Source organism: Pteropus alecto, unplaced genomic scaffold (genome assembly GCF_000325575.1).
Source record: "Pteropus alecto unplaced genomic scaffold, ASM32557v1 scaffold155, whole genome shotgun sequence".
Classification (NCBI taxonomy): Eukaryota; Metazoa; Chordata; class Mammalia; order Chiroptera; family Pteropodidae; genus Pteropus; species Pteropus alecto.
Window position 1 is genome coordinate 21,201,585 of NW_006438113.1, and position 27,237 is coordinate 21,228,821.

General features: G+C 37.1%; 1 protein-coding gene and 1 long non-coding RNA gene across 3 annotated transcripts in view; one reads left to right on the forward strand and one right to left on the reverse strand.

Annotated features, from left to right (window-relative positions):
• ANK3 (ankyrin 3) overlaps nt 1-27,237 on the forward strand; it is a 556,993-nt gene that overhangs the window by 445,842 nt on the left and 83,914 nt on the right. Inside the window, exons 19-24 of one of the 2 annotated variants that reach the window (XM_025049362.1) lie at nt 4,064-4,162; nt 4,251-4,349; nt 4,904-4,999; nt 9,195-9,267; nt 9,442-9,504; nt 22,247-22,300. In XM_025049362.1, coding sequence (XP_024905130.1) covers nt 4,064-4,162; nt 4,251-4,349; nt 4,904-4,999; nt 9,195-9,267; nt 9,442-9,504; nt 22,247-22,300 — 484 coding nt within the window. The remainder of the gene's footprint in view (nt 1-4,063; nt 4,163-4,250; nt 4,350-4,903; nt 5,000-9,194; nt 9,268-9,441; nt 9,505-22,246; nt 22,301-27,237) is intronic. The other variant, XM_025049361.1, reaches the window with a different exon arrangement.
• On the reverse strand, nt 102-27,098 carry LOC112482676. Its single transcript, XR_003047385.1, has 3 exons — nt 26,627-27,098; nt 23,170-23,229; nt 102-2,950 (listed from the first exon to the last, which is right to left on the reverse strand). It is a non-coding gene; the product is annotated as an uncharacterized LOC112482676 (long non-coding RNA).

A 27,237-nucleotide genomic window follows, 5' to 3' on the forward strand; every position in this document is an offset into this window, starting at 1 on the left:
GTGCAAGGGACTCTAAAGTCTCTGATTATAGTGTCCCAGATGCTATTATGTTTAATGGCCTAGGTACTTGACCTTAGCTGCATATCAATATTCTTCCACGTTAACAATCTTGATCCTTGTTACAACAGATCCACTCTTCAAGGGCAAAGTATAAAATCTTATACCTTTCTTAGTTTCTGTGACCAATGTAAAAAATGCACATAGAAAAATTTGTTAGTAATTTGTGACCTCTAAGATAGTCCAGGCATAGTCTATGAAAAAGGATAAATTAAATTTTAATCAGTTATTTCTCACTTGCTAAATTCTTTATGGTGTGTGATCACTAGTGTCTCCCTCCTTCCCTCAACCCACCAAAATAGCTCTTTTCATAAAGAAAAAAGAAATTACTGATTAATTTCATATAATGCCACAATTTCAAACTCAGGTAAGATAAATGGATGTTTCGTACCATCATCTAAGACAGGACTTCATATTAATCTCATTTCTCTGTACATATTTCAGTGCTTAATTTTGTTACCTCTTCATATCAAATTTGTTTCATTCACTCTAAAATATACCTCTTTCTTTATATGTCACATATTTTTCACAAAAACGAATGTTTATTAAGTATTATATTGCAAATACAAACACTTGTGTATAATACGAATAGATTATGAGGTCTATGGACAGATATTGAAGATATTGGTTATACAGAGGTATCACCAGGTAAAAAGATTTGCAGACATCAAATTCAGACTGGATTTACGGGACTAGCCCAGATGGAGCAACTCTGAGTAGACACGCTTTGGACACTGCTCCAGCTCTATTGCTATGGCTTCTCCACCCAGACTGTGTTCTAATAAAGAGAATCTGCCTGAAAGAGACCTGACCAGGCAAGATCCTTGATACTTTTTAAACTATGTGTTAAAGAAGTAAGGCAAATATATGGTCTCTGGCCAGGATAGGCGTCGGCAGGACCGTGAAGTTCTTGCCTTTCTGAAATTCTCTATGCCCTTGAAGACTCCATGGCCTCATTTGGTAGCCTAGTGTCCCAGTTCTCCCTTCACGCTATTTCCCTCCCAAACTTTACATTCTAAAAAATATCATTGTCCTTAGCTTTGAATGCCTTCCTAGGTATACCTGATTAATTAACAGAAAAACCAATAAAGTCAGTGGTAGTGGCCGGATGGTTTGTTGTTACTTTACATTTTGAAAATGGAAGTGTTTTTAGTTCTGAAAAAAAAATCAGCCTGGATGTAGCTGATAGTTGTCATTTTGCTTGAATCCTTTCATGAAAAAATAATCTCTAGAAATTTGCGGTTTCATGGAAAATTCACCCCATGTTGTTTTATTTATACACACACACACACACACACACAGAGAGAAAGAGAGAGAGAGAGACTTAAACATTTTTTTTGGTTGCCTCTCTATATAGATTAAATATTCTAGAAGATATGGACAGAGTTAAGTTTCTCAATATTTGTTTTGCCTCAACATATCCAAGGCATACACCAAAATTCAGCCAGGAAGTATGGCAATGATTCTCAAGGGACGTTGGGAGGAGAGGAAATGGAGCTGTCCTTTCTGTTCCTAGTTTGCACACCTGACCCTGCAGTTTAAGAGTCTTGGGTTTCTACTAGTGCTTCCTCCTAACTCAGCCCAATTCAGGTCACAGTCAGTAATCATTTTTGTACTTCTGATATTTTTGAGATGTATAGTTTTTTCCTTCTTTACAAGTGATACAGTTTGGAAAGCATCTCTCTGTCCCTTAAAAATTATTTTTCTTTTCTTTTATCTTCTTGGCAGAAATGAGGCTGTAATTGTCCCACAGTTGAGTAGAGCAGAAATGCAAAAAAGAGAGGGTGCTTGGACTTGCTTCTTAACCTGTGAATAGGAGTTTATTATACCCTATGAACTTTCAAAATCTTACTGGTAAAGAAGACATCCCCAAGCAGGCTACAGATGGAATGTATGGTACAGTTCTACTCATTGGCTTAAATTAAAAAATAGACAGGAAGCTATAAGAATGAGTAGAAACTCTGTACATTAAAATACTTAAAATGATTCCATTTATTTAAAAAGAAAGCTCTAATACATTTAGAACAAGAGCCATCAGAAACGTATACATCATTGCTTAGTCAGGTTGACTAAAAACGCAGAGTTCTTAAAATTTAGATTTTTGCATTTGGTTGGCTTGGGATCAAAATCTTTTCCACTAGGCTTACCAATAAACTTGAGCTTAATAAGCAGTTAAGCTCAGTGTGTGGAGAACTGATTGGAAAAAAGTATTTTCACACCTCCTTCACTAAGCTGCATTCTGATTCCTAATGCTGTATCCTGAGTTCCTCAGTACCGTGAAAGAGGCCTGCAAAGCAAGCAAGTGGATTCTGGTCACGAGAAAGGGGCAGCTTTCATTGGGCATGAAGTGGCTTTAGCGACGTAAGTCAGTTGCTTGTACATACAGTTAAGATAAGCATATCAGCAGGAGTGTGGGTGTACTGATAGTTCACTTGAGGAACAGCATGTGACCAGAGTCAGCTCTTTAGGGCTGCACATCCTGGTGAGGTGTCTTCACTTTCTACAATTGACTATGGTCTGGGCATCCCCTTTTCAAATCCAAATATATCCATTTGTCAGACTGTCTTAGTCAGTTTGGACTGCTGCATCAGGAATACCATAGACTGGACAAACCTTTATTTCTCACAGTTCTGGAGGTTGGCAAGTCCAAGATTAAGGTGCCAGCAGATCTGGTGTCTGATAAGGGTCCTCTTCCTGATTTGCAGTGGTCACCTTCTTGTTATATCCTCACATGGCAGAGAGCAGAGAAGAGATGAACTCCCTCCTGTCTCTTCTTATAAGGGCACTGATCCCATTCATGCGGACTCACCCTCATCATCTAAATCACCACCTCCAAACGTGATCACATGGCAGGTTAGGGTTTCAGCATGCTACCTTTGGGGACACATTCCATCTATAACACAAAGTCATCATAATAACACATTAGTGCCATCATATATGAAATACATCATGTATGAGATCTTGAATACATGGATCCCCCCACCCCCATGACCATTTAGAAATATTTAAAAAGGTCAGTGCTCTCTTAACAATCCAGTACTGCCCGTGTCCTCACAAACAGAAATTGAACATGGGCATTGAAATTGTGTAGTGGTGTCTGTTGCAATGTGTCCATCTAGAAAATAATCTGGAATATCCTTATTTTAAAAAATATCTAGAATATACATACTATATAGATATTTTTTTTTTTTTTAGTATACAGAACTTTTAGCCTTTCAGAGGTTAGGTAGATATTCATTTGAGAAACAATCCATTATTTTGTCTAAATCAGTAGTTTTTAAAATGTGGTACTCCAGGTAGGCAGGAGGCTTTAACTAGAGCATGTATACCTAGATCAAGTTCATACTTCTCAGTCCTCCTGAACTCACACCAGCCTCTTCAGCTTTAGTATTTCTCATACAGAACTTTTAGCCTTTCAGGGGTTAGGTAGATATTCATTTGAGAAACAATCCATTATTTTGTCTAAATCAGTAGTTTTTAAAATGTGGTACTCCAGGTAGGCAGGAGGCTTTAACTAGAGCATGTATACCTAGATCAAGTTCATACTTCTCAGTCCTCCTGAACTCACACCAGCCTCTTCAGCTTTAGTATTTCTCTGTTTCATTCTCTCTCTCATGCATTCTGATAATCATCTATTGCCTTGTGTTATCATTTAGCCACCATATATTTTTTAACCTTGATTTTATACTTTTAGAGAAGACAGTGTTCAATAAATTCTAGTCCAAGTCTTTCCATAGAACACTCTCCTGAGCCCTTGAGAAGAAGCCACTGGATTAGTCTATTTATATATAACAATCTACATGTGAGATGGTTTTATTGTTTATACCTAAAATGAGCTCTGAGAATCATCAAGGGCATTTTTTGTTTGTTTGTAGGGGGAAAAAACTATTTTTGCCAGTTCAAAAAAATAGGTTAAATAACAATTTGCTTCTATTTAGGATAGCTATTACTGAAAGTATACTTATGATGTTTCTTTTTTTAAAAAAAAAACTATACATAATTACAGATGGGATACACACCGCTACATGTGGGCTGCCACTACGGAAACATCAAGATTGTCAATTTCCTGCTCCAGCATTCCGCAAAAGTCGATGCCAAAACAAAGGTAAACACCTTTCCCCTATGCGTCCACCAAAATCGTAGACTTTGTGTCCAAGGAAATAAGAGTCGTTTCTTCCACCTTCCTTCCACAGAATGGGTATACACCTTTACATCAAGCAGCTCAACAGGGACACACCCATATAATCAATGTCTTGCTTCAGAACAATGCCTCCCCCAATGAACTCACTGTGGTAAGAGCAAAGGGGCAGCTAAGGGAAGAAGGAGGAGATGGGCCTGGGCACTGGTGTCTTACATTTTTTGTCGTGCGCCAATGTTGCTTTTTCACTTTCATTAATAGGCATGAACAGAATATTCTATAAAATGAAGGGAAAAAAAAGACAATAACTATATTGTGAGCTATCCAAAGAGAAAGATATGATTAGTGTTTCACACTTAAAAACTGTCCCTCCACCTAGTAGGAAGTGTGTGTGTGTGTGTGGTGTGTGCCCGCGCCTGTGTCTGTATAGAGAAAGAAATAGTGTTTGTTTTCTTGATTACTCAGAACATTAAAAAGCCTCAGATTCTGAGTGCAATAGTCCAGACTCTGCTGTATGAGTAGAAACAGGTTAGGTGGGTTTCGTGCAAGGTATGTCTCTGATGAAACAGCATTTTGTGTGTGACAGTGGGATGGGACAGATGAGACATTCGCCTTAGGTTTTGTATAGGCGAAATGTGTGGAAACATACAGGCCCTGAGATGTGTGGAACGACTTGTTAATTCCTTGTCCACATCTCCCTCCTGCCAGAACGGGAACACGGCCCTCGCCATTGCCCGGCGGCTTGGCTACATCTCAGTGGTCGACACCCTGAAGGTTGTGACTGAGGAGACCATCACCACGACGGTAAGTAGTGGATGCTGGACCTTGCAACCCTGAGAGCCAGGTGCCAGACAGTAGATTTTCCCTGGGCTTTTCAGAGATAAACCTTCTTTCCTCCGTTCATAGACAAAGCCAGGTTTCCAAATGTTGCCATCTCATTGTTGGCAGTCAGCATTGTAAAATTCTAATTTCTGATATTAAGAAAACTTCAAAACACTAAAAATACGCTTTTAAAAGTTGTAATAGTAGCTCTACACTTTTTACTTCCTTGTAAAGCTAAATGTGTTTATTGTTTTGACATTTAAACAGTTTTAATGAAATGAAGGCAGAAATGTTTTAACATCGTTCTTTGGCAGTATTAGAAAATCGAAAGTTCTCAGTTGGTTCTTTAAAATATTTTAACTCACAAATGATAATAGATACATTATTGTCCTTGTAAAAAGAACAATTGTTATAAAAATAAAACATTAGAGATAGGATCGTTTTGATTTTTACTACCACTCTCCTCTTCCATTCACCTACTGGAGTTTTCATAGGAAAAACAATAGCTATTGTATTAAAATTCAAAGTAAATCTTTACCAGGAGGCCTTATTGCGTCAGATACTTTTTTCAAGCTGCAGCCTCTAGGATAAGTCATTTTTTAACCCCATCTGGTACCTTTGAACTGCATCAGGATTGGGTAACTTTGGAATCAAGAGCAGATACTGCACTATATCAGAAGCTTATTTGAGTTTTTCCTGACTGCATAACTCAACACACAGACTTGCGATTGACTCCATACAAGGTAAATTTAGGACCCTGGAACATTTGCAATTATCAGCTCCACTTCCTTTTCTCATCTGCCACCTTCCAATATGAAAGAAGGCATAGTTCGCATCTGCAAAGTGTTTATATATATAGTGCTTCATATAAAAAACAAGTGGAATGGCTCTGTAGCTACCTGTAGGTTGAGTTATTTGGCTATGTATATGCTTTAGAAACTAAATAATAAGCCTGCGGATTACAAGAGAGAAGTTTTGTAACACATAAAAGAGAAAACAGTAACTTTGATGAACTAACACAATAATTATCAGTCAGGGCACATTTCTAACTTCAAGATATTTGTGTAAGAGATAAATTTCCATATACGCTTTCATATACCTCCTGAGTATGTCATTATCTTAAAATCTATTATTAAATTCTCAAGAAAAGAATTCAAACAAATAACATTTATTAATCTTAATTTTATAGACATCCCATTTAGCTCTTCCTAGGGTTGGGAAGGAGAGGGAGGAGGACAAGGTATTAAAAAATGGCCAAGTATGACCATGCTGTAAAAGATTTGAACTCACTACAATAAATCTATAAGACTTCTATTTCAATGTTATAGTGTCTTGAAACTTTTATAATAGTTCAAAATAAAAATCTTATTTGGTTGAATGTAAATGACTTTGTCACCTATTAAGAAAGTTCCAAATGTTTCTTTGATCAAAAAAAAAAAAAGCTTTAGGAGAAAATAAAGTTACCGCTTCAGGAATCTACTGACAGAGAAGGATTTCAAGGCTCAGATGCCTAGTGAAAGGCAGAACATGTCTGGGAGTTGAGCCATTTCACTGTCAGCATCATCAGACAACTTGGTTTCTGCAAGACAGGGAGGACCGGGCTCATGCCAACAGGAGTAGTCCGGTCGGCCTAAGGAAGGAAATGAGGCTTCCACCAAATGAAGTGCTCACATTGGCTGGAAGACTCCATCCAGGCCCCTAAAACTTAGAGCAGCATTGTGGTATTTGAGATTTTATTTCAAGTTGAGACACCACCTTGTCAGCCTTGCTGTAGCAGTTGCATATAATCCAGTTTGCACAAGGGTTGATGCCATTCAGGGCGGAGTCTGTGATCTTAAGCTCACTAAACACAGTGCAGCCTCCACCACAGCTGGCCCTTTGCACAGCTGGTTACGGGGGCCCCATAGTCTCCATAAGCAGACTTAAATGTTTAAAAACACCTTAAACAAAAAAGCATCTTCCTTATGAGTATCATGTATGATGTGGCACTTCTGAGAAAGATGCTTTAGTTAGTGACTTTACAATCATGCAGCATAGAAAACTGAGTAGCTAGAAGCTGATATTCAGGAGATATGAACTAAGCTGTTTAAATTGCATTATGTAAAATACTCAATTCCCTGAGTATCAATGAGCAGAGTACATCTATCACTCACATATGTTTCTAATACCATTGATAAGGGGAATCAGGGTTTCTTGGCAAAGTGGTTGAATCTAGCTAAACCTGGGGTAGGAAATATACGAGATTAGCCTGGAACATCTTGCAGTGCCAAAAATAAGGAAATAGCCTCCCAGGTAAATAAGTAAATAAATAAGCACACGCAAAATAATGGGGATATGTCAAAGGGACACAGGAATCAGTTGTTACCAATGTCCAAAGTTGGAACAATTTGAGCAACAATAAATAAAATAGTATTAGAGTGTAGTGCAAAATATAAAATAAATATTCACGAGGCCGAACTGATAAATCAATGACTTCCCAAGTAGGGAAGAAGAGACAAATTTCTCAGGCAAAAAAATTCCAAGTAATTTATGAAAACACTTCACCCTGAAGGAGGTGGGATATAACTCCCCACTCTTAAGTCTGTGTTGAACATAGTGACTTCCTTCCAAAGAAAACAGTGTGAAAAAGGAGGCGGGGGGGTGAAATAGAATAATTTCACAATGGAGAAACCTGACACTCACTGCCTCAGCCAGGTGACCAAGGTCAGCGTCAGCACTGGTAAGTCATGTTGCTGGTACCCTTGATACAATGTGATGACAACGGCACTTTACCTCTGTGTCTTCCTCTCAAAACCATATATCCCCAGTCTAATGACAAAAACATGAGACAAATCCCAACTGAGGGACATTCTACGAAATATCTAACCAGTTCACCTCAAAACTGTCAAGGTCATTAAAAACCAGGAGAGTCTGAGAAACTCAGCCAAGAGGAGATGTAACAACTAAAGATAAAATGGTACCCTAGATGGGATCCTTGGAACATAAAGAGGACATTAGGTAGAAACTTTAAAAATCTGAATGAAATATAGGCATTGATTAATAATAATATATTAGTATTTGTTATTTTGACAGATGTACCATGCTAATATAAGATGTTAATAATAGGGAACACTTAGTGAACTCTCTATACTATCTTTTAAAATAAATATTTTAGAACAATTTTAGATTTACAATATGTCTGAAAATCTAAAATTGTTCTAAAATATTTATTTTAAAAAATGTTCAGTTGCAGTATTGCATACTGGAAGAGGTACTAAATGATGCTTTATTTCAGCATGATAATTGAGGACAGGGGTGTAATTACATTTATCAAGCATTGTAAGAGCTACAGTAAGAACCCATGGATTTTACCCTTTCTTAGTTTTAGTAGTCTAGCTTTTTTTCCAGTTGCTTTATTGAAATGTGTATCTTCATTTGTCTCATAGACTTTCTTATGCTCGGAATTACAAAAAGACTGGTTTTGAAACTAAAACATTAAGTCATTAAGATTTTCTAACAAGTGATGCCATCAGTGTCCTTAGATGGTTACAATTTATATAGGTAAAAAATTATCAAAGAGCAAGTAAGAGGTTCAATAAGACCTTTGCTCTGTACTATACTGTTCTTTAAATTTTTATAGAGGTTACTATGATCTTGCAAATGTATTACTTCTAAAATACTTTCTTCATATACATAGTTGTTAAATTATGTAATTTATGCAATCTCAATATTTTGATTTATTCCTGGAATTAAAATGTACACATATAGGCAGGGAAGACAAAATAAGTGGCTAACTTGACAAGTAGTAAAGACATGTTTTTTGCTGTTCATTTGGCTTATCTTCAGCCAAGATATTTAGTAGAGTGGGGTGACAGGTTCAACATCAGACCATGAAAAAAGTATAGCAGTGGTCTAGGAGAGGCGACATCTCTCTGCTCTTTTCCTTTGGAAAGCTTAATTAGGGACTTAAATCTCTTAAGCTGGTGTCTTTTGCCCCTAAAATTCTTTCACCTTGCCATGTATATGGTGAGAACCTTAGTGCTACTGAAGGACAGTTTTGATGTCTTTTCATATGTGGGGGCTTCAAGATATGCAACACATAAGTAAACTAATAATAAACCAAGTAATTTAGAAAGAAATAGTCTCATTAAAACATGCAATCCCCTCACACTGAAGTAATTGCTTTTTTTGTTACTAGACTGTCACAGAGAAGCACAAAATGAATGTTCCAGAAACAATGAATGAAGTTCTTGATATGTCTGATGATGAAGGTATGAAAACTCCCTTTGAGTTCATAATAATTAAGAGCGACTATGTATTTGTTTCCTGAGAAAAGTTCATTGCAAAAAAAAAAAAAAAATGCTTTCAGGAACATTAAAATGTGTGTTGTAGTATCAAAAATATGCGTTTTTCACACACTTACATTGTTCACTTAAATCATGCAGTTCGTAAAGCCAACGCCCCTGAAATGCTCAGTGATGGCGAATATATCTCAGATGTTGAAGAAGGTATTTGCACATTTTTATTGTGATGAAACTTAACCACCATCTTTATCTCCCATTTCTTTGAAATATAACACTTCCTTGAGTTACTAACTTTTCATTTTATTGAGATTATTAATTTATATGTCACTTAAACAACACATATTTGATATTAGTTTGTCTTCTTTTAGTCTCTTCGAATCAATTCTTGAAACCATTTTCCAGCTTGAAAATAAGTGTCACTAATTATCTAGACTAGATTCTTTCTATTTGTTTCTATTAAGCATGAAATTGAGGGTTTTATTATTTACATCTGAAAATCTAGAAAAGAAAAACTGATTGATGCTTATAGCTAAAATATATTTTAAGAGAAGGTATCCTTAAAGGCAAGGGATTAATTGCCCATTCTGTGATTTACTCTAAACTTTGCAGTAAAAGCACCTTTTGATCTTGAACTAATAATGAAAATTCAACCTAAACAAAACTGCTTTTAAAATATAAATTTTTAATATTGATTTTATGAAAAAAAATCAAAACATAAATGATTATAGCTATACTTCATGTGCTTAAAAGAAACTGTTTTCTGCCTTACTTAAAAATCAACATATTTTCTCATAATATATAGATATATTAGAATGACATCTTTAAAAATTTCACTAAAAAACTAGCATTTTTACAGTGCGTAAATATCATAAAGATGGCAAATTGTGGAGTGTTGCTGGAATAATGAAACATGTACTTTTGTATTATACTTATGTTTCTTTCTTATATCATTTAACTCTCCAAAACTGTATTCTGTCTTATTGCTTCTTCCATTTGCCATCCTTCAAGTAGTATTTTTCTCTTGGGCCAGTCTTAGTGTTGCTAGACTTTCTCTGCCTTTAGGAAATGTTCCCTATTTTAATTATTAGTTCCTTCTTTGATTTGCATAAATTTCATTGGAAACCTAAATAATGGGCAAGCCTACCTCATCCAGTCACGCTAACTTTTCTGTGTCCCGTGACTGCCTACTGTAAGTATGTAGCCGGGGACTGCATACCCAGGATAGCTAATGCCCTGGTGGCCATCAGGGACCGGAGAGGACTTGTCTCCTTGTTTGTAAATACTGTTTTGATAAATGTTAAAGGCTTTCATTCATTTTTCTTTCTTTTCCTCTAAAACATCAGCTATATGTTTACCTCTGTTCTATCCCCAAATGGATAATATTTGTATCATCTTTAGGACTTTAGGAATAAAATGTCTTACTGTCATATTATATTTCAGTGCCTTCTTATGCCACATTTTCATAGTAATTTCTGATATGCAGACGGTAAAAGAAAAATAGATGTGTATACATGCAATTCATGATGTCAAAGGGTGTTTTTCAAATGGAATTATTATGAAATATAATATGACATTCACAGGCCTAAAAATTTGCTGGTTTTTAATAAAATATCCCAATGATGAGAAGCCACGTTTGAATGGACTGTATAATAATATCCTTATGTATGTGGATAACTAACCAAATATTTACAAAAAAATAAATTTTGAATGTCTTTATTTGATGATAATTGATCTAGCTATTTAACTAGAAATGATAATCATTTCCTTTAGGTTTATCTCAGCTTGGGAGTTTGAAATCAATAAGCAAATTTAATTCTCATTTTGTCCATCTTTAAATATATCGGCCCTTGTTTTATGGGTGTGTCCATGGGCTGTTGGAGTCAAATGGTTTTTGATTTCAAAATGATCAAAAATTTCATGTGGAAAGGGTTGCTTAAAGGGTACTCGGTCTGAACAACAACCATTTAGTGCTGGAATTGGCTCTATAGAATCCTCTGCTCAGGAACTCTTTTTCTCAGGAGCCTCAAATGATGGGAATTCCCTGATTCCCAAACTGCCTATTTCATTATGGACAACTCTGACTTTAAAATTCTTTTTATTAAGTGTCTGTAACTTCTACTCATTGATTCAGGCTCTGATAGATTGGGCACTTTATAGAACAAAATCTGCTTCTTCTGTGTGACCACCTTCCAAATATTTAAAAGCACTTTCGCTATTTCTTCTTAGTCTTTTTTTTCCCCTCTAAGCATGTTATCACTACTTCCTTGCACTGTTCTCTCACCATCATGCTCAACCTCCTATGCACATTTCAATGTGTCTCTGTCCATCTCAAATTGAGAGGGCCAGAGCCGAACACAGTATTCTAGGTGTCTGATCAAAGAGTATAGCAAGGCTGTTGCTTTGTCCATGGAAGATATTTAAAATCTATTATTGAAGATTAAGATATTTTTGAGGTTAGTTATAATATACTTTTAATTTGTATTGGCTGATGTCCCTAAATTTGGCTGAAATGAACCCTGGTAAGCCACATTGGCCCACCATGTATTTACATCATTCTTTGCTATATCAACTGCCATTTCTTTATTACGGTAAATTCCAAAACAAATTATTTTGAAATTATAATTGTAAAAGGCCCCTACAACCTTAATGATGATTTTGACCTCTGACTCATTTACCTGAGAGTTTTCCCCAAGCTTTGCCACTTCAGTTGGATCAGGGCTGCCTGTTTCAGGAAGTCCTGAGGACTGTGGCAAATGCTTATTTCCATGAAACAACAGCATGCTGTGAAAACTTCTCTGTATAATCACTAGAATGAGACCATTTACACTGGTATCCCAGGGTACTGAGAATATCAGCAGCTTTTTAAAGCAAATAATAAGAAATAATAAGAAATGTGTATGGTTACCTTTTCTCAAGAAGGAAAATAATGAGTTTGTAATATGGGAAAATATTTTAATTCTGAATAATAAATATGAGTTAATATTAAGGGAACAGTGCCAATAGTAGTCTCTATTTCCTTTCTCTTTTTGCTTTCTCTTTCTCTTCTTTTTTCCATCCACTTTGAGAAATTAGTGTAGGAGAAAGAATGTTTGGATTACTTTCTCAAAAAAAAATAAAATAAAAAGGAAAACAAGTCTAGACAATGTTATCAATCAATGACCTAGGGGAACAATGGAGCCAAGTTACAGAGTAGAACAAAGGTTGAAGTCTCAGCAAAGCAGAGCAGTAGAAGAAAAGGAGAGAAAGCAACCTTATTTAAGGCAGGTTTTTAAGCCCCACATTATCTGGGTAGGGGTGAGCAGAGCTCAGAGGCCTAGACTGATTCACAAAAATCTTAATGCCCTACTGTCCTTTTTCCCCCAGAAAATATGTTGCATACATTAAAATTAATATAAATACAACATTAATATCTTGATTCTAGTGCCAGCTTGATTCTTACATTTTCCAATTCTGTTTGTAATTAAAAAGAAAAGAAAGGAGTGGGGAAGGAAAGAAAAAAGAAAGAAAAGAAGAGAAGGAGAAAGAAGAGAGAAAAGAAGAGGGAGAGAGAGAGAGGAAGGAAGAAAATTGAGATTAAGGTTCAAATTGTCTTCTAGCTTAGGCCCCCTCCCAAGAGATTTCACACTTGACCTTAGTTCAACACTGACTTTAAATGATAAATTTCTGTAAAATGTATTTTATACATTTGAACAATGTAGAAGATGTTATTTTTGCCTACAGAATTTTAGTGGGTTGGTTTATCAGAACAAATTTAAAGAGCTATAGTGGGACATAATGAGAAGTAGAAGGAAGCCATGGAAAGTAAAAACCAAAAACAGGCTCTGTGAAATAGGACTCCGCTAAGAGGTTTATGAGACAACTGAGTGAGGGTACCCTTGCTGGAAAGAATTATTTAAATCTTAGCTACTTACAGATTTGATAGAGCTATAAAACTTTCAGGATCAAATGTAGATACTAAATATTAAAAGAAAAAATAAGCTAAGTACCGAGGTGGTAGAAGTAAATATCAAGTCGGTATGGGTTTGAGATAAGATAAAGCAATGAAATTTTAGACCAACATCAAGCATGAGGAGAGTCATGCTCAGCTCACCTTTGTGCCAAATTCAGTGCCCCGTGAATGCCACAGTAAATTAAAATCCACAGATTTCAAAGAACTAAAAGGGGTAGGTCAGTGTTATGTAGCCCATGCTCTCCCTTTTACTGATGAGGAAGCACAGCCCAAATAAATGTTGAGTTGCTTGGGCAAAAAAGGTGAAAGAATGAAGAAGTACAAATTAGTAGCTACAAAACATTTAGAGTATAGCATAGGGAATTATAGTCAGTATTATGGTAATGGTTGTGTTTAGTGCCAAATGAGTGCTAGAGTAATCGATCGGGGGAATCACTTCATAAATTATATAAATATCTAACCATTATACTGTATACCTAAAACTAACATAAAGTAATAAAAAACAATTCTTTATTCTGCAAAAAAAAAAAAAGTAGACCAGCTTGCCTAGCCAGATTAGTGGCGGAGCTAGACAAGGAGACAGATCTGAGTGTCTGTGGTTTTAGTTCATCTCTTTCATTGCCTCTCCAACATGATCTGTTTTCTTATAGACAGAACTCAAGAATGTATTTTCTTAAGCTTCTAAAAAAATATATGTGTGTTTAGGAAAAGGAACAGATCGTGCTCTTGGAAATTATCACAAGGTAATAAGAATTACTTTTTAAAGCTCTTAATGAGACTACAGTAGAAATATTATACCTTCCTCAGGCCATCTTAGCAAAAGAGATATACAGACCAAGATGCAAGTTCAAGTAAAATATAAACTATAAATATAACTATAAATATAATTTAGATTAGAAGAACCAAAAGCAAATAGTTTTAGTAAATATAGCCAAGTATTCTCAATTAGGAGACAATAAGTAGAATTTGACTTGGCACAATCTGAGATTCAAAAAAGTAGGAGAAATACTTTGGGAAATGTGAAGCTGCATATCAAGAAAGCCACCAGGAAAATACTTTCTAGGACTTCTCCTCACCCAATACCTAGGACTATCCTACTATCCTAATCTCCTTGTCATCTCAATAAATAAATCAGACTATTATGTTTTTAGCAAAGCCCTTGGAGATTAGCTTGCAGCCAGGTAGTCCAAAGAAGTGGTGGTTGTTATGTAGAAGTCGTTCTTCACCTGAAATTTTATCATTGTTCAAATGCCTCTTAAATCATCTAGCCTTTTGTCTGATATTTCTCTGCTTACAACTGATCTTTCAAATAGACATTATATAATTGCATGTTACTCTCGGCAATAAAGTCAAGCAGACACTTAAAGCAGAGACCAGATCTTATTCTCCATGGTATCCCCAGAACCCAGAATAGTGTCTGGTACACAGCAGATCTTCAGTACGTGTTTAGTCAATTGCATTGAAGTGGAGGGAGAGGCAAGGGATTTCTGAAAACAGGCAGGATCAAGAAAATTTGCCTGCCATGCTCCTTTTTCCTTCTGTTAAACCCCTTCTCACCAAGACAGTCCTAAACTGTTTATCAAATTCACTAAACAGCTTTATAATGATGCCCCCAGGATTTATCTGCATATCAAAGAATAATGAATTTAAAGGAATTTCCAGCTATAGAAAAAGATCTGTGGACTGGGACTTCAGCCTTTATTATAAAATAGAGTCCATTTTATCTTTGGTAGCCTGTCTTTGGAATTGCAATTATTTAGTGATTTTCATCCACACCATCCACTTCCCCAGCTAAATGCATTGAGATTCTCACAGATATTTTAACTCATCATGCCCTAAACATACCCTCCAAAACAGTGTCTCTTCCCACCCTTCTCCATCTCAGTAAATGGGTCTATTACTCAAGCCAAAACCTGTGGTTATGTATAATTTCTCTCTCTCTCTTATTTTTTTTTTTTTTTTTACCATTCATATCCAGTCCATCAGCAAGTTCTATCAGTTTTACTTCCAAAATACATCTCAAATCCCTCTTCTCTGCATCCCCACAGCTACCACCTTAATCCCACCTACCAGCACTTCTCTCATGGAATACTACAGGAGCCTCTTTACAAGACTTCACTTCTACCCTCACCCTATTGACTCAGTTTTCTGCACAGAATCCTCAGCAATCTTTTGCAAGTATACATTGCACCATGTTATTCCATCCCCTAGCTTAAAACCCTCCACACTTAGGTTTTCAAGATTCATTCATGTTTTTACACATAGTTGAAGTTCGCTCATTTTCATTTCTTTAAAATACTCCATTGTAAGCCTGTACCATAATTAAATTATCCATTCTACTGTTGATGAAAATGAGGCTTGTTTCCATTTTGGGGTTATTGCAAACAAAGCTTCTATGAACCATCTTATATATGTTTCCCGGTACACATATTTTCCCAGTATGCGTACATTTCTGTAGTGTATAAACCTAGGAATGTGGTTGCTGGGTTGTAGGTTATGCAAAGACAAAATTCATCAAAACCAGGTAACACTAAAGCTAGGATTGTAAAATTAGATAGCAGGTTATATATTTTTTTAGGCAAGAAAAAAAAAATATTGTAAAGGAAGTGATTAGTGGTGGAGGGATAGCAACATGGGAGGCTCCTGAAGTGCTAATGTTCTGTTTCTTAACCTGGATGGTGTTTATTTTATAGCAGTTTGTTAAATGTACATTTCCACTTTACATAGTCATATGCATGGTTGCTGTATTTCATGATAAAAGTAGCCATCTTCCCACAAATAAGACAAATATACACCAAAAATAGCACAAATAGACAACTAAAATAAAAACCTCCCAAGGTTTTGCATTGCACTTAGAATAATATTCAGTCCTTAGCGCTGGTCGGTAAGTGCTGTGGGGTATGGGCCCTAGCTAGTTCCTTTTTCATTGTCCTCTCAGTCACACTTTTTGATTTTTCTAGTGCTTGTCTCAACTTATTAGTCACAAATTTCTGAGGGCAGCAAAATTTTTCTATAAAGGGCCAGCGGTAAATATTTCAGAATTTTAAGGCCATGGGTTTCTTCCCTAACCATGCAACTCTTCCTTTGTAGCACAGGAGACAATACTATAAAAATGAGTGTGGCTGTGTGACAATAAAACTTGATTTACAAAAATAGGAGAGCAGTCTGGATTTGACCCACAGACAGTAGTTGGACAACTTGTGATTAATTTATTTCCTTTCCAATTAGACTGTTAGCTCCATGGGAGCAGAGATGTTTTTATCACTATCAGAGCACTTAAGATATATGCATAGAGGCCTTCATGGATGAGTGTGTCCACTGGTTAAATTCCACACATTTATTTGTGTCTCTGTCCCTCCACAGCACCCGTATAAATGAACACTCAACATCATAAACAAGATACTTACCATTTATTGAGCCTGTTCTGTGGGTGAGGCATTGAGCTACATACATTTTATGCATTATGTTGCTTAACCCAGTGCCCCTGTAATTTAGAACCATTAGTATTCCCATTTTTAGGTATGGAAAATCAGTTCCAAGCAGGTTATGAAACTTGATCAAGATCATACAAATCAGTGCAGAAGCTTATACACAAATCTATGTCCTTAACTTCTAATATCAATAGTGCCTCATAATTTAGATGTCACACGCTGTTGAATTATTACAAGTTTTAAATGAGATCATGTATAAAGGGTTTAGCCAAGAGATGTCAGTAAATGTTAGTTATAAGGTATCTTATCTTGCTTAATTTTCTCAAGATAGTTGAGAGCATTATCAGTACTATTATTACTCCTAATTTACAATCAATGCTAATGTAAAGCCCTAATTTAAGGTGTTATTAGTCCTGATTTGAATCAAGAATTCTGAGGCTCACAGAGTTTAAAATACTTTGTCAGGTTCACGTAATCAAGGAAATTGGAATTTGAAATTAGTTTTTTTGCTTCAGCTTTCTATTCAGTGAGATACCATAAGAGGAGAACAGATAAAGCAACAAGGAAATTTAAAACAAGGGGAGATTACTGAAAGCCTCCAGAAGGAAATATTTTAAGAAATAGATAGAATTTGGACAAACAGACATTTGGAGGGTGGGGTGGGTAAAAGGGTGGGGATTGGCCGAAGTGTTCCCAGTTTAGAAAACTCTGTGCTCCAAGTGTCAGAGAGAGGATTCCACAGAAGAGCCAGCACACAGGGGCACATGAAGCTGAGTACTGTTGTGAATGAGGACCCCAGGGCAGGACATGGGAGGAAGAGACGTGGTTCTGGAACACCCTGGGCACACGGACGTTTAAGAGAAGGAAAGCCAAAGGACACGGAGAGGGAGTGGTGAGCAAGGGATGCGGGGGGACCAGAGAGTGGGTTCTAGTGGAAGCCACGGGAGGAACTTCCCTGGGAGGGTCCAGGCAGTTGAGCACAGGCAATATGGGAATTCCCTGGTGACCTCCATGGCTGCCACGTCCATGACATCGTGAATGTAGACACACAGACCGAGTAGTTCTAAGTGAGGAAAGTCAGACAATGAGTGTATTTTTCACCCAAAAATCTGTGATAGAATAAGTAGCTGCACTGGCCTGTGGAGTGAGTGGGTAGAAGGATTGTCTTAAGAGTTGGCAAGAAATCAAGCATGCTTGTTGACTGAGGACAGTAGGTTTTTATCATTTGCCCAAACAAGTTGTAATTTTGAATATACTTCTCCTCTCCACCACCCCCCCATACCAAATTATTTTAGTCCCTGCTCATCTACTTGGAAAGTATGACCTGCTTCATGTGGAAGTGGGGCCTAATCTGACCACCCCTTGCCCCTTCCCCCTCACACTTAGATCCAACTACAGAGAGAAGAAAGTAGAATGTCAGCATTGAGAATGCTTGGCCGGGGGAAGGCAGGGTGGTGTGCAGAGAGCCAGGAGCAAGAGGGGTTAGAGAACTAGAGGAAGAAGTTACAAATGAGAAGGGATGGTGTGACCATCTGGGCCAGAACCGCAATGAGGATGAGAACTGACAGTAGGCCCTGGGTGTCTTTATCTTATATGTACACTTCTTAGGTATAGGTCAGAAATATAAAACCAATAAACCATTGCCCTGCACAGTGAAAGGCAGTCTAGGTATAAGAAAGTGGCCAAATCCTTACCCACTTAGTACCTTTTTTTTTACTTGGGGACAGTGATCATGTTCTCATTTTGCACATATGGTCCTTATGCACCTAAGTAATGAAAAGCCGAGACTAATGAGATCTGGATTTGGAATCGAAGCTAGATGAATAGCTAAGAAAGAATGAATAGAAGAAAGACCCAGTAGGCAGGACACCGCCATCTTGAATTTAGCTACCTAACATCTCTGCAAATAAGAACCAACATTTTAATGCCTGATTTCAGAGGGGTACTTTGTAGCTAGTAATTTATTCATCATCCAGTCTTGTTTACAAATGGCATAGATTTGGGATAATGAGAAGAGTGTTAGAAACTTTATACTCCTTCCTAGCTGCATTGTGTTGTTAGTCTTAGATGTTCATTTGACAAAATTCGTGTGCTATCTAATCTTACTTAGATGACTAAGAGGAATTTTGGGATTGGGGTTAAGGAATTTTGGGATTGGGGTTAAGGAATTTTGATAAGAACATGAAAAAATTATAGTATCTGTCCCAAACTTGTCTTTCTCTACCTCTTCACAGGAAAGACACTAAGTTATTTTTCCTTTCTGGGATGAGTTTGTTTATTAACCCAACCAAGATCACAGGGGACGTTTTTCATTGGTACGTCTGGAAAAGTTCCAACACTGAGTCATGCATGCTTACTTTAGAAACTATGTCTAGCCTGGATTAAGGAGCAGTAAACTACTATACAGTTTTTTAAAAGAAGCACATCTAGTGACAAAGAACAGAACAATATTTAAGAGTAAAGAAGCAAACTGACTTCTCAAAAAAAACAAAAAACAACAACAAAAAAAAACAGCCTGACCAAAGAGTTGTTTGTTCTATGGGGTAACAGTGACTTATTCTTGTTATCATTTAAAAGATGTGCAAACTTTGCCATGCGAGCCTGATTTCTTGTTGGCCACCTATGAAGCCAGAACCTTATGAGCAGATAGAGCTAGGAAAAGGAAAGAAAGAAAGCAGTGGATGGCCCTCCCATAAGAGGTACATGAATCCCTTAAAATGACACATACTTCTTCAGCCTTCTTAAGACCACCTATTTCACTCATTGCTCATCAAACATGTTCTCAACTTACCTCCATTGTTCTCACATGTTTGCAAGGAAAGCAAGATAAGATTATATTCCAGCACTTAGTTTATGTTTTTAAAGAACAACCACTGCTGCCAAGAGATGCTGGAAAACAAATGGTTAAAATGAAGGCCTCTAGCATATGCTCATTCCTGACAGAGGGGACAGGTGGAATGAGAAGGGTGCAGGAGCAAGAGCTCACTCCATTCTTTACCTTGGGCTTGGGGCCTCCCTGTGCCTCCAATCATCACAGAAGGTACTGGAGCTATGGACACCTTCCTGACCTCCAGCCAGATGCAGGAATACCTGTGCTACACATATGAACCACTGAAGTGGGTGGCACAATTCCATCATCTGCACATCACCTCCGTCCTTGTATCCATCTCTCAACATTCACAGGAGGCCTTGCTTAATATAAGCTCCTGATCCCAACTGCAAAATGCAGAGCAAAATATGTGCAAATCTGGAATCTAAGTAACTTTCTCATTAACCGGTGTATGACTCCAGAATAGAATTAGACATTCACAACTAAAATTTGAGTAGATCAGGGTCCTACTACTATCATATTTCTCTTCCTTTCTACTCTTTTTTGCTTTCTGAGAATGCCGGTATCAGGAGATTGAGAGAAAAGACATGTGAGCAAATATAGTCATTTGGATTCTCGATGCTGAATATCTATTGTCTAAACATTAAGGGAGATAAACATCTTTTTATTAAGATTTTGAATTGATGGAGAATATATCCTCTTCAATGTTATTTGTATTTTTATTTCCCTCATTTGAACCTTCAAAAAATAAAATGTGCTGAGTCTTATTTGTCTCATTTCTAACAGGGTTAATACCACATGGAGTTGCTGTTAGGATGAAAAGAAATAAAATACAGGAGGCATTTAGAACAGTGACAGGCAAATAGTAGGTGCTCAGTAAATGGCAGTCACCCTTTTGTTTATCAGGTGGATACAACTGTCTATCCTGCTATAGGAAGAGAATTAGGGAGCAGAACACAAGAGGAAGAGGGAGAGCTTTGAGAGTTTGGGTTTTCAGTTAAAAAAAAATGTAGGTGAACACAGAATTGCATTTCCGCCAACTGATGAATATATGTTGCTTGTCAAGTGGATGCCAAATGTTATTACATAATCCAAATTCAAGGGCCCTCAAAATATGACCTAACCAGCCCCAGCCCATTTCTCACAACTCGGTTGCCTATCACTCCAGTGAAACTGCCTGCTTGCCGTCCTGGGAGCGTTCTCATTCTTTCCCTCTCATGCTTCATTCTCTGGCTAGGAATGGCCAACTTCCCATTTTTTTCTTCTTTCTATCATCTTTACTCACACACCCTCCATTCAACATCTACCACATCTACTCAATCAAATGTGATGTCCTCTTCCTTTGAGCTCATGTAATACTTTGTAATTTCTATTGTACATCTCCTGTCATTGCGGTGTGGTGGTTAAGAACTCGAATTCTGCAACCTGACCGTGTGGGTTCTAATCTAGATTCTACCACTTACTAGATCTGTGAGTTCTGAAAAATAATTGAACCTCTCTGAATCTGTTTCTTCATCTATAAAAGGACAGTAATAGTACTTGCTTCAGAGGGTTGAGGATTAAACGAGCCATGCATATAAAGTGCTCACTTATTAGACCTGTGAGTTCTGAAAAATAATTGAACCTCTTTGAATCTGTTTCTTCATCTATAAAAGGACGGTAATAGTACTTGCTTCAGAGGGTTGAGGATTAAACGAGCCACGCATATAAAGTGCTCACTTAGCACAGTGTCTAGCACATGCAAGGCACTAAAACCGTAGCCAGCAGGAGTAGTAGGACAATGTATTATTATTTGTGCCCTTGTCTTCTTTAATGGAGACTAAATGCTTCAAAGGCAGTAGTTGGCTTTATTCATAGCAGAGGTCTCAGTGCATTGCTCTACTATCTTGCTACTCAACGTGTGGTTTGCAGTCACCTGGAAGTTTGTTATACATGCAGGATCTCAGGATCTACTCTATACCTGTAGAATCAGCTTCTGCATTTTGACAAGGTCTCTGGGTGATACAGATATATATATATATTATAGATATATATGTACACTATATGACATATATTATATAATATATGACATGATAATATAATATATGTCATGTAAATATACATATATTACAGATATAGATATACATAGATAGATGATAGATAGATAGATAGATAGATAGATAGATGATAGATAGATATTGAAAGTTGAGAAATGCTGCACTCGATTCACTGAATTCAGTTGCTGAATATGATGTTTTAATTATTCTAGTAATTCCCACCAGGAAAATAGATACTCAGTACTGCCATTAGATAGCTATTATTAATTTGGAGGATCTTTTAGACCACTGGTTATCAAAGTGTGATCCCTGGACCAGCAGCATCAGATTCACTTGGGAATTTGTTAGAAATACGAATTTTCAGGTGATTCTAATGCAGCATAGAGGTCAAGATTGAGAACCACTGCTTTAGAAGCTACCAGAAGTACCACATTAATACCATACATCTCCTTCTTCCTGCCTTATTCTTTTCTTGCTTCGTCTCAAGAAGCAAGTAAGGTCGAATATTGTAAAATATTGGGTTTCCTCTCTATGTTTGCCAGATATTTGTTGGTGCACATATACTTCTTAATATCTACCTAGTAGACCTGTATATATCAAAATTTCTTTTCAAGTGTATGGAACACACAGCCTAAATGACTTATCTGCAGTCCCTGTGTTTTGTTTTGTTTTGTTTTAATTTTATTCATTTTTTGAATAGGTGATAGATGCACATGGTATAAAATTCCCAAGGTACGAGAGTTTACGGTGAAAAGTAAGTCACCCTCCTTCTCCTCGCTCCAGTAACATAGTTGCCACCTCCAAAGGCAATCACTGCACTTCCGTTGCACATATTTATCGAGCACTTATTATGTGCCAAGCACAGTTCTGGGCACTAAATGTGGAACCAAACACACAAAAATCCCTGCCCTCACAGAGCTTACATTTTGGTTAACAATTTCTTATAGTATTTGTTCAATAGCATAGCACATTGCAGTAGTTAAAAGCAGAACCCTGTAGTCAAACCGACTAATTTTACATTGGATTTTCCCCATATTCTAAGTGATCTTACTCCACCAGTGTGAACTGGGTTTTCTTTATCTTGAAATAGAGACAAGAATTCTATTTTATAATGTTATTGCGAGAATTATATAATACTCATAAGACACCAATCAGTGCCTAGAACATAATAAATGCTCAGTAAATATCCGTGTTGATGTGATCTCATTCTACTGTTCTATAATGTAGACAAGAAATAGTTAAAGGATATTTTTCCCCAATAGTTTTCATTCCTTCTCTTCACTATGTGATGATCAAAAGAATCACTTTTTTCAGAACAAGCACAGTAAATTTAAATCTTCTAAATTCTGATCATTGACTGCTTACCTATAAAACTATTTGCTGCGTTCTATTAAGAAATCAACTCCTAATAAGTCACTAGAGTATATAAACTATTCTTTATTCATTCTAATCATGCTTTTTAAAAATCCCATGTAATTTGGAGGGTCTCTACTGTTAAATCATTTAAGGTGTTTTATACTATTGATTTCAACTTTATAATGTTACAAAATACTTTGAGAGATTCTGCGTTTCACATCAGAGAAATTAAGCAAAGTTTCTGACAATATAATTTTGTATAGTTACCTTAAGGAACTTTCTGTATGATTCTGATCTCCATCCAGCTGAGAAAACAACTTTCAACCCCTGGAAATGCAACAAAAGTATTCCTTGGTGATGGTCTTAAGGGGGAAAAGAGTAGAAGAAAATTCCTTGCAAAAAAAAAAAAAAAAAAGGGGGAAAAAAACTTCTAAGGCATGAAAATACTTTTAACTGTTAAGCCAAGAACTGTTTCCTTTATTCAGCATGAAAAAGATCATTAGTGGGCATAACGAAAGATTGCAAGGAAATTGGGTTAGGTATATTCCAGGTACTGACACTGGGCCACTGACTCGGAAGCTAAAAAGAATGAAAGTCAAAAAAAAAAAAAAGAAAGGGAGAAAAAAACTTCTAAGGCATGAAAATACTTTTAACTGTTAAGCCAAGAACTGTTTCCTTTATTCAGCATGAAAAAGATCATTAGTGGGCATAACGAAAGATTGCAAGGAAATTGGGTTAGGTATATTCCAGGTACTGACACTGGGCCACTGACTCGGAAGCTAAAAAGAATGAAAGTCACAGTCGTGATAATCATTTAATATACGTATTATCTTTCCTTCTCTCCTGGTCCCTGATTCTATTTTGTATTATTTCCTAGTAGACAAAGTGTATGAATCTTTGAAAGGTCGATTGTGGTACTAGAAACCTCTTCTCTTAACCTCATCATGACAGGAGTACTAGGAAGAGGAGATAGCTGGGACATTGAAGTGAAACATCTCTGAACAGCTTTTGTTGTTTGTTTAATGATGGGATCAAGGTAGATTTGGGGTGTTTTATTTTCTTGTTTAAACATTTTCCAGCCTCTGGTATTTTATTGTCAGAAATGGATTAACAATATGAACACCAATGCTTCAAATTTTGAAAGACATAAAATCAATACTAAACAGGCCAGGACTCCTCTCGTGGCATTTACCAGTGTACTTCTCCTGGACTTTGTCCCTGCTAATCATATAATGCACTTCAGAGCTAATTCTAATTTATTATGGATGCGTTAAGTGACCAGTGTGTGATCTCTTTGGCTTACCTTTGGATCTTCTCATGTCTACTAATTATTACAGTGTAACAACTCATCTCTGAACTCAGTGGTTTAATTTATTTTCTCCCGTGGTTGTGTGAGTTAACTGGGCTCAGCTGGGTTCTAGAGATCTTTTATGAGATTACAGTCAGCAGCTAAGGTGAGAGTTACATGGCAGAATGTTCCATATAATGTCTTCATTCAAAGGTCTATCACCTAGCTAAGATAACTGAAACAGCAGAGGGTTGGCTGAGCATCTCTGTCTCTCTGTGCTGTCTCTCCGTATAGCTACCTTGAGCTTCTTTACAAGCATGGCAGTCTCAGGATAGTCAAATTTCTTACACTGGGACCGGCTTACCCCGAACAAGTGTTCCAGTAGACTTAAGCAGAAACTGCAAGTTTTCTTTTAACTCAGACTCAGAAGTCATGCCAAATGACTTCTGCATGTTATTGTTCAAGAATCAAGCCACTATACCTAACACTTCTAGGAAACAAACCTACATAAGTACTCTTAGTAAGTGGGAAATTGTGGTTCTTGGTTTAAAAACAAATAAACCAGGTACATCTGATGCTGTATAAGTGCTGTCCATTAATCTAATTGCCTTGTGTTGGCTTGTACACACTTATAAGAAGTGTTGGTCAGAAGCTGCCTGCCACTAATCAGAATATTTTGGGGGTTGCGGAATGTATTACAGGCAGTTAATAAGTCACTCAGTACAGTTCACGTCATTCTTCTCTAATTTTTGGTCCAATAGTGTGTAGTACCATACAATAATTATAGAATATGTTATTTATTGAAAGGAAAGTGAGTTAATTTTGTTATTATTGTTCATTCATTCATTCAAAAAATATTTGTTGAGTGCCTATAATGAGCCAGGCCCTGTGTTAGGCAAAAGAGAACAGGGACAAGTTGCTGCTATTGTTGAATTTTGCCCTTGTGGGTATAAATAGCAGCCATTTTAAATGCTAACTCTATGAGTTCATGCTTTCAAATGCTCGGGAACTAGACAAAGCTCTGTTACAGAATAATAGTAACAATTAGTGCTTATAAACCCTTACTTTGTGCGTTATTTCATTTAATCCTCTCCCCACGCCGCTCCCCCCGGCCCCTGGCAGAAGTCTTAGGATAGAGGCAGAGTTTCTTTCTCAGTTTTGTAGGAGTTGAAACTGCAACTCAGAATAAAGAATGTTCCAAAGGTCACCAAATCAGTAAATGGTGGAACTTGGGATTTGAATCCAGAGCATCTACTATGCAAAACTGCATTAAAATAATACCGTTGTCTTAAATTCCATACCTTTTAAGAACGGTGTTCACTCTTTTAAAATGGTGAACGCATAATTACTTAATGTCATAAGGCTATTTTACTCAATCTTTGACCAATGTTATTGACAGCTTCCACTTCCACCCCCACCCCAGGCTTCTTTTGGTTTCACAATGATCATTCCCAAAGTCTAAGAAGGATGGACAAAACAGAATGAAAATTTTATTTACGTTTGACTGTATACCAGTCATCAGGCTTGACATGCCAAAAGAGTGCTAAGTTGCTGTGGCATGCAGATGAGAAAATAACCAACCTCTTTAATAAAAGCAGTCATGAATTCCAAAAATATTTGTGGGGCACTTACAATATGCCAGGCCAAGGAAAAATTTGGTTTCTAATCTAGAGGATCTCACCATCCAGGAGGAGAGACCAAGCAGATGTTTCTAATGGTAATCTACTCTGATAAGGGAATCTCCTGTGAGGGTCACCTCATTTAAGATGGTGAGGATGGGAGGAGTTCTAGAGTCAAAGACTGGAGAAATTTCTCAGGTGAAGAAGAGAGGTGAAGGTTCCATCAAGAGACTGTACTCTATGTAATGGTTCAAAGTCTAAAGACTTTCATGATTCTAGGGACTGAAATGCTTCTGTATAACAGAGGGGTCAGGGTGGGTGTGGAGGAGTGGCCAGGGAGAGGCTGGCCAAGTAGTCAAAAGGGCAGACGCTTTTCATTGCAATACCTGTGAGGAAGCATGAATGACAGTCATTGAATAAGGCTTTGCTGAGTATTTTGGATTTTAAGCGCAGTTTTGGAACACAGATTAATGTTTAGATGTTTCCTCCATTTTAACCATGGCTTTCCCTTCCTTTCTTTACGGGTTTGGAAATTATTCTTTGGCTTGGTAATATTTTTCAATATGTACCAAGTATTATAAATGGCTTCCCTTCTATTTCTGCATATTTACAATGTTAATTACAGCCAGGCTAGTCAAATTAAAACATCATTTCGTCTTAATAGTAGATGAGCCATTTATTCATTTATTTATGTACTTATCCAGGAAAAACAAATGTTTCCCACTTCAACAATTCTGCAAATTCAGATTTCTGTATATTTAGGTAACAATCCAAGAGATAGTTGCATTATCATGAGAAAGTGCTACAAATCACTTACTTCAGCAAGATGGTTTCATATCCTTTACTTTCTAGCCTGAGTCTCCAGCTATTCTGAGAAAAAGCAATTGAAATTGCCTCTCATCGTACTCGTACAAAGATGGAGGATGCAGAAGTCCCCTGCTTAGCTTTTTTCTCCTGGGCCAACATAAACAGGGTGGAGCAGCTGAGAAGGGAGGCCAGGGGTCCCAGAAAGAGGGAAACAACGCAGTATAGTTGCAGAAGGACCTCCTCCATGCCGCTTCCTACCCATTGCAGCAAAGACCCCTCCAGCCGAGAGCAATTCTCTCTCTGCTTCTCTCTCCAGGGACCGCTCAAGAAGGGAGAACCAGTTTGCTCCTTTGTATTAAAATATGTATTGAAAAATATGAAAGAGTTGAGCCAAAAATAAGGCAGACCATCCACTCGCTTTTTCTAGCTTATCTCACTTCTGCTCTTTTCTTCAAATTCTTGATAAAAGGCAGTGGTGATGAGTAAGTGCATTCGCAGGAACTTCTTGGAGAGTTGTAGAAATCACTGCTGCTTCTCTCTGCCCCACAGTTTCACAACCTCAACTCAAGGGCAGGCCCTCCCTCTCTTTTTTCTCCCTCCTTCCACCTGACAGGGACCATA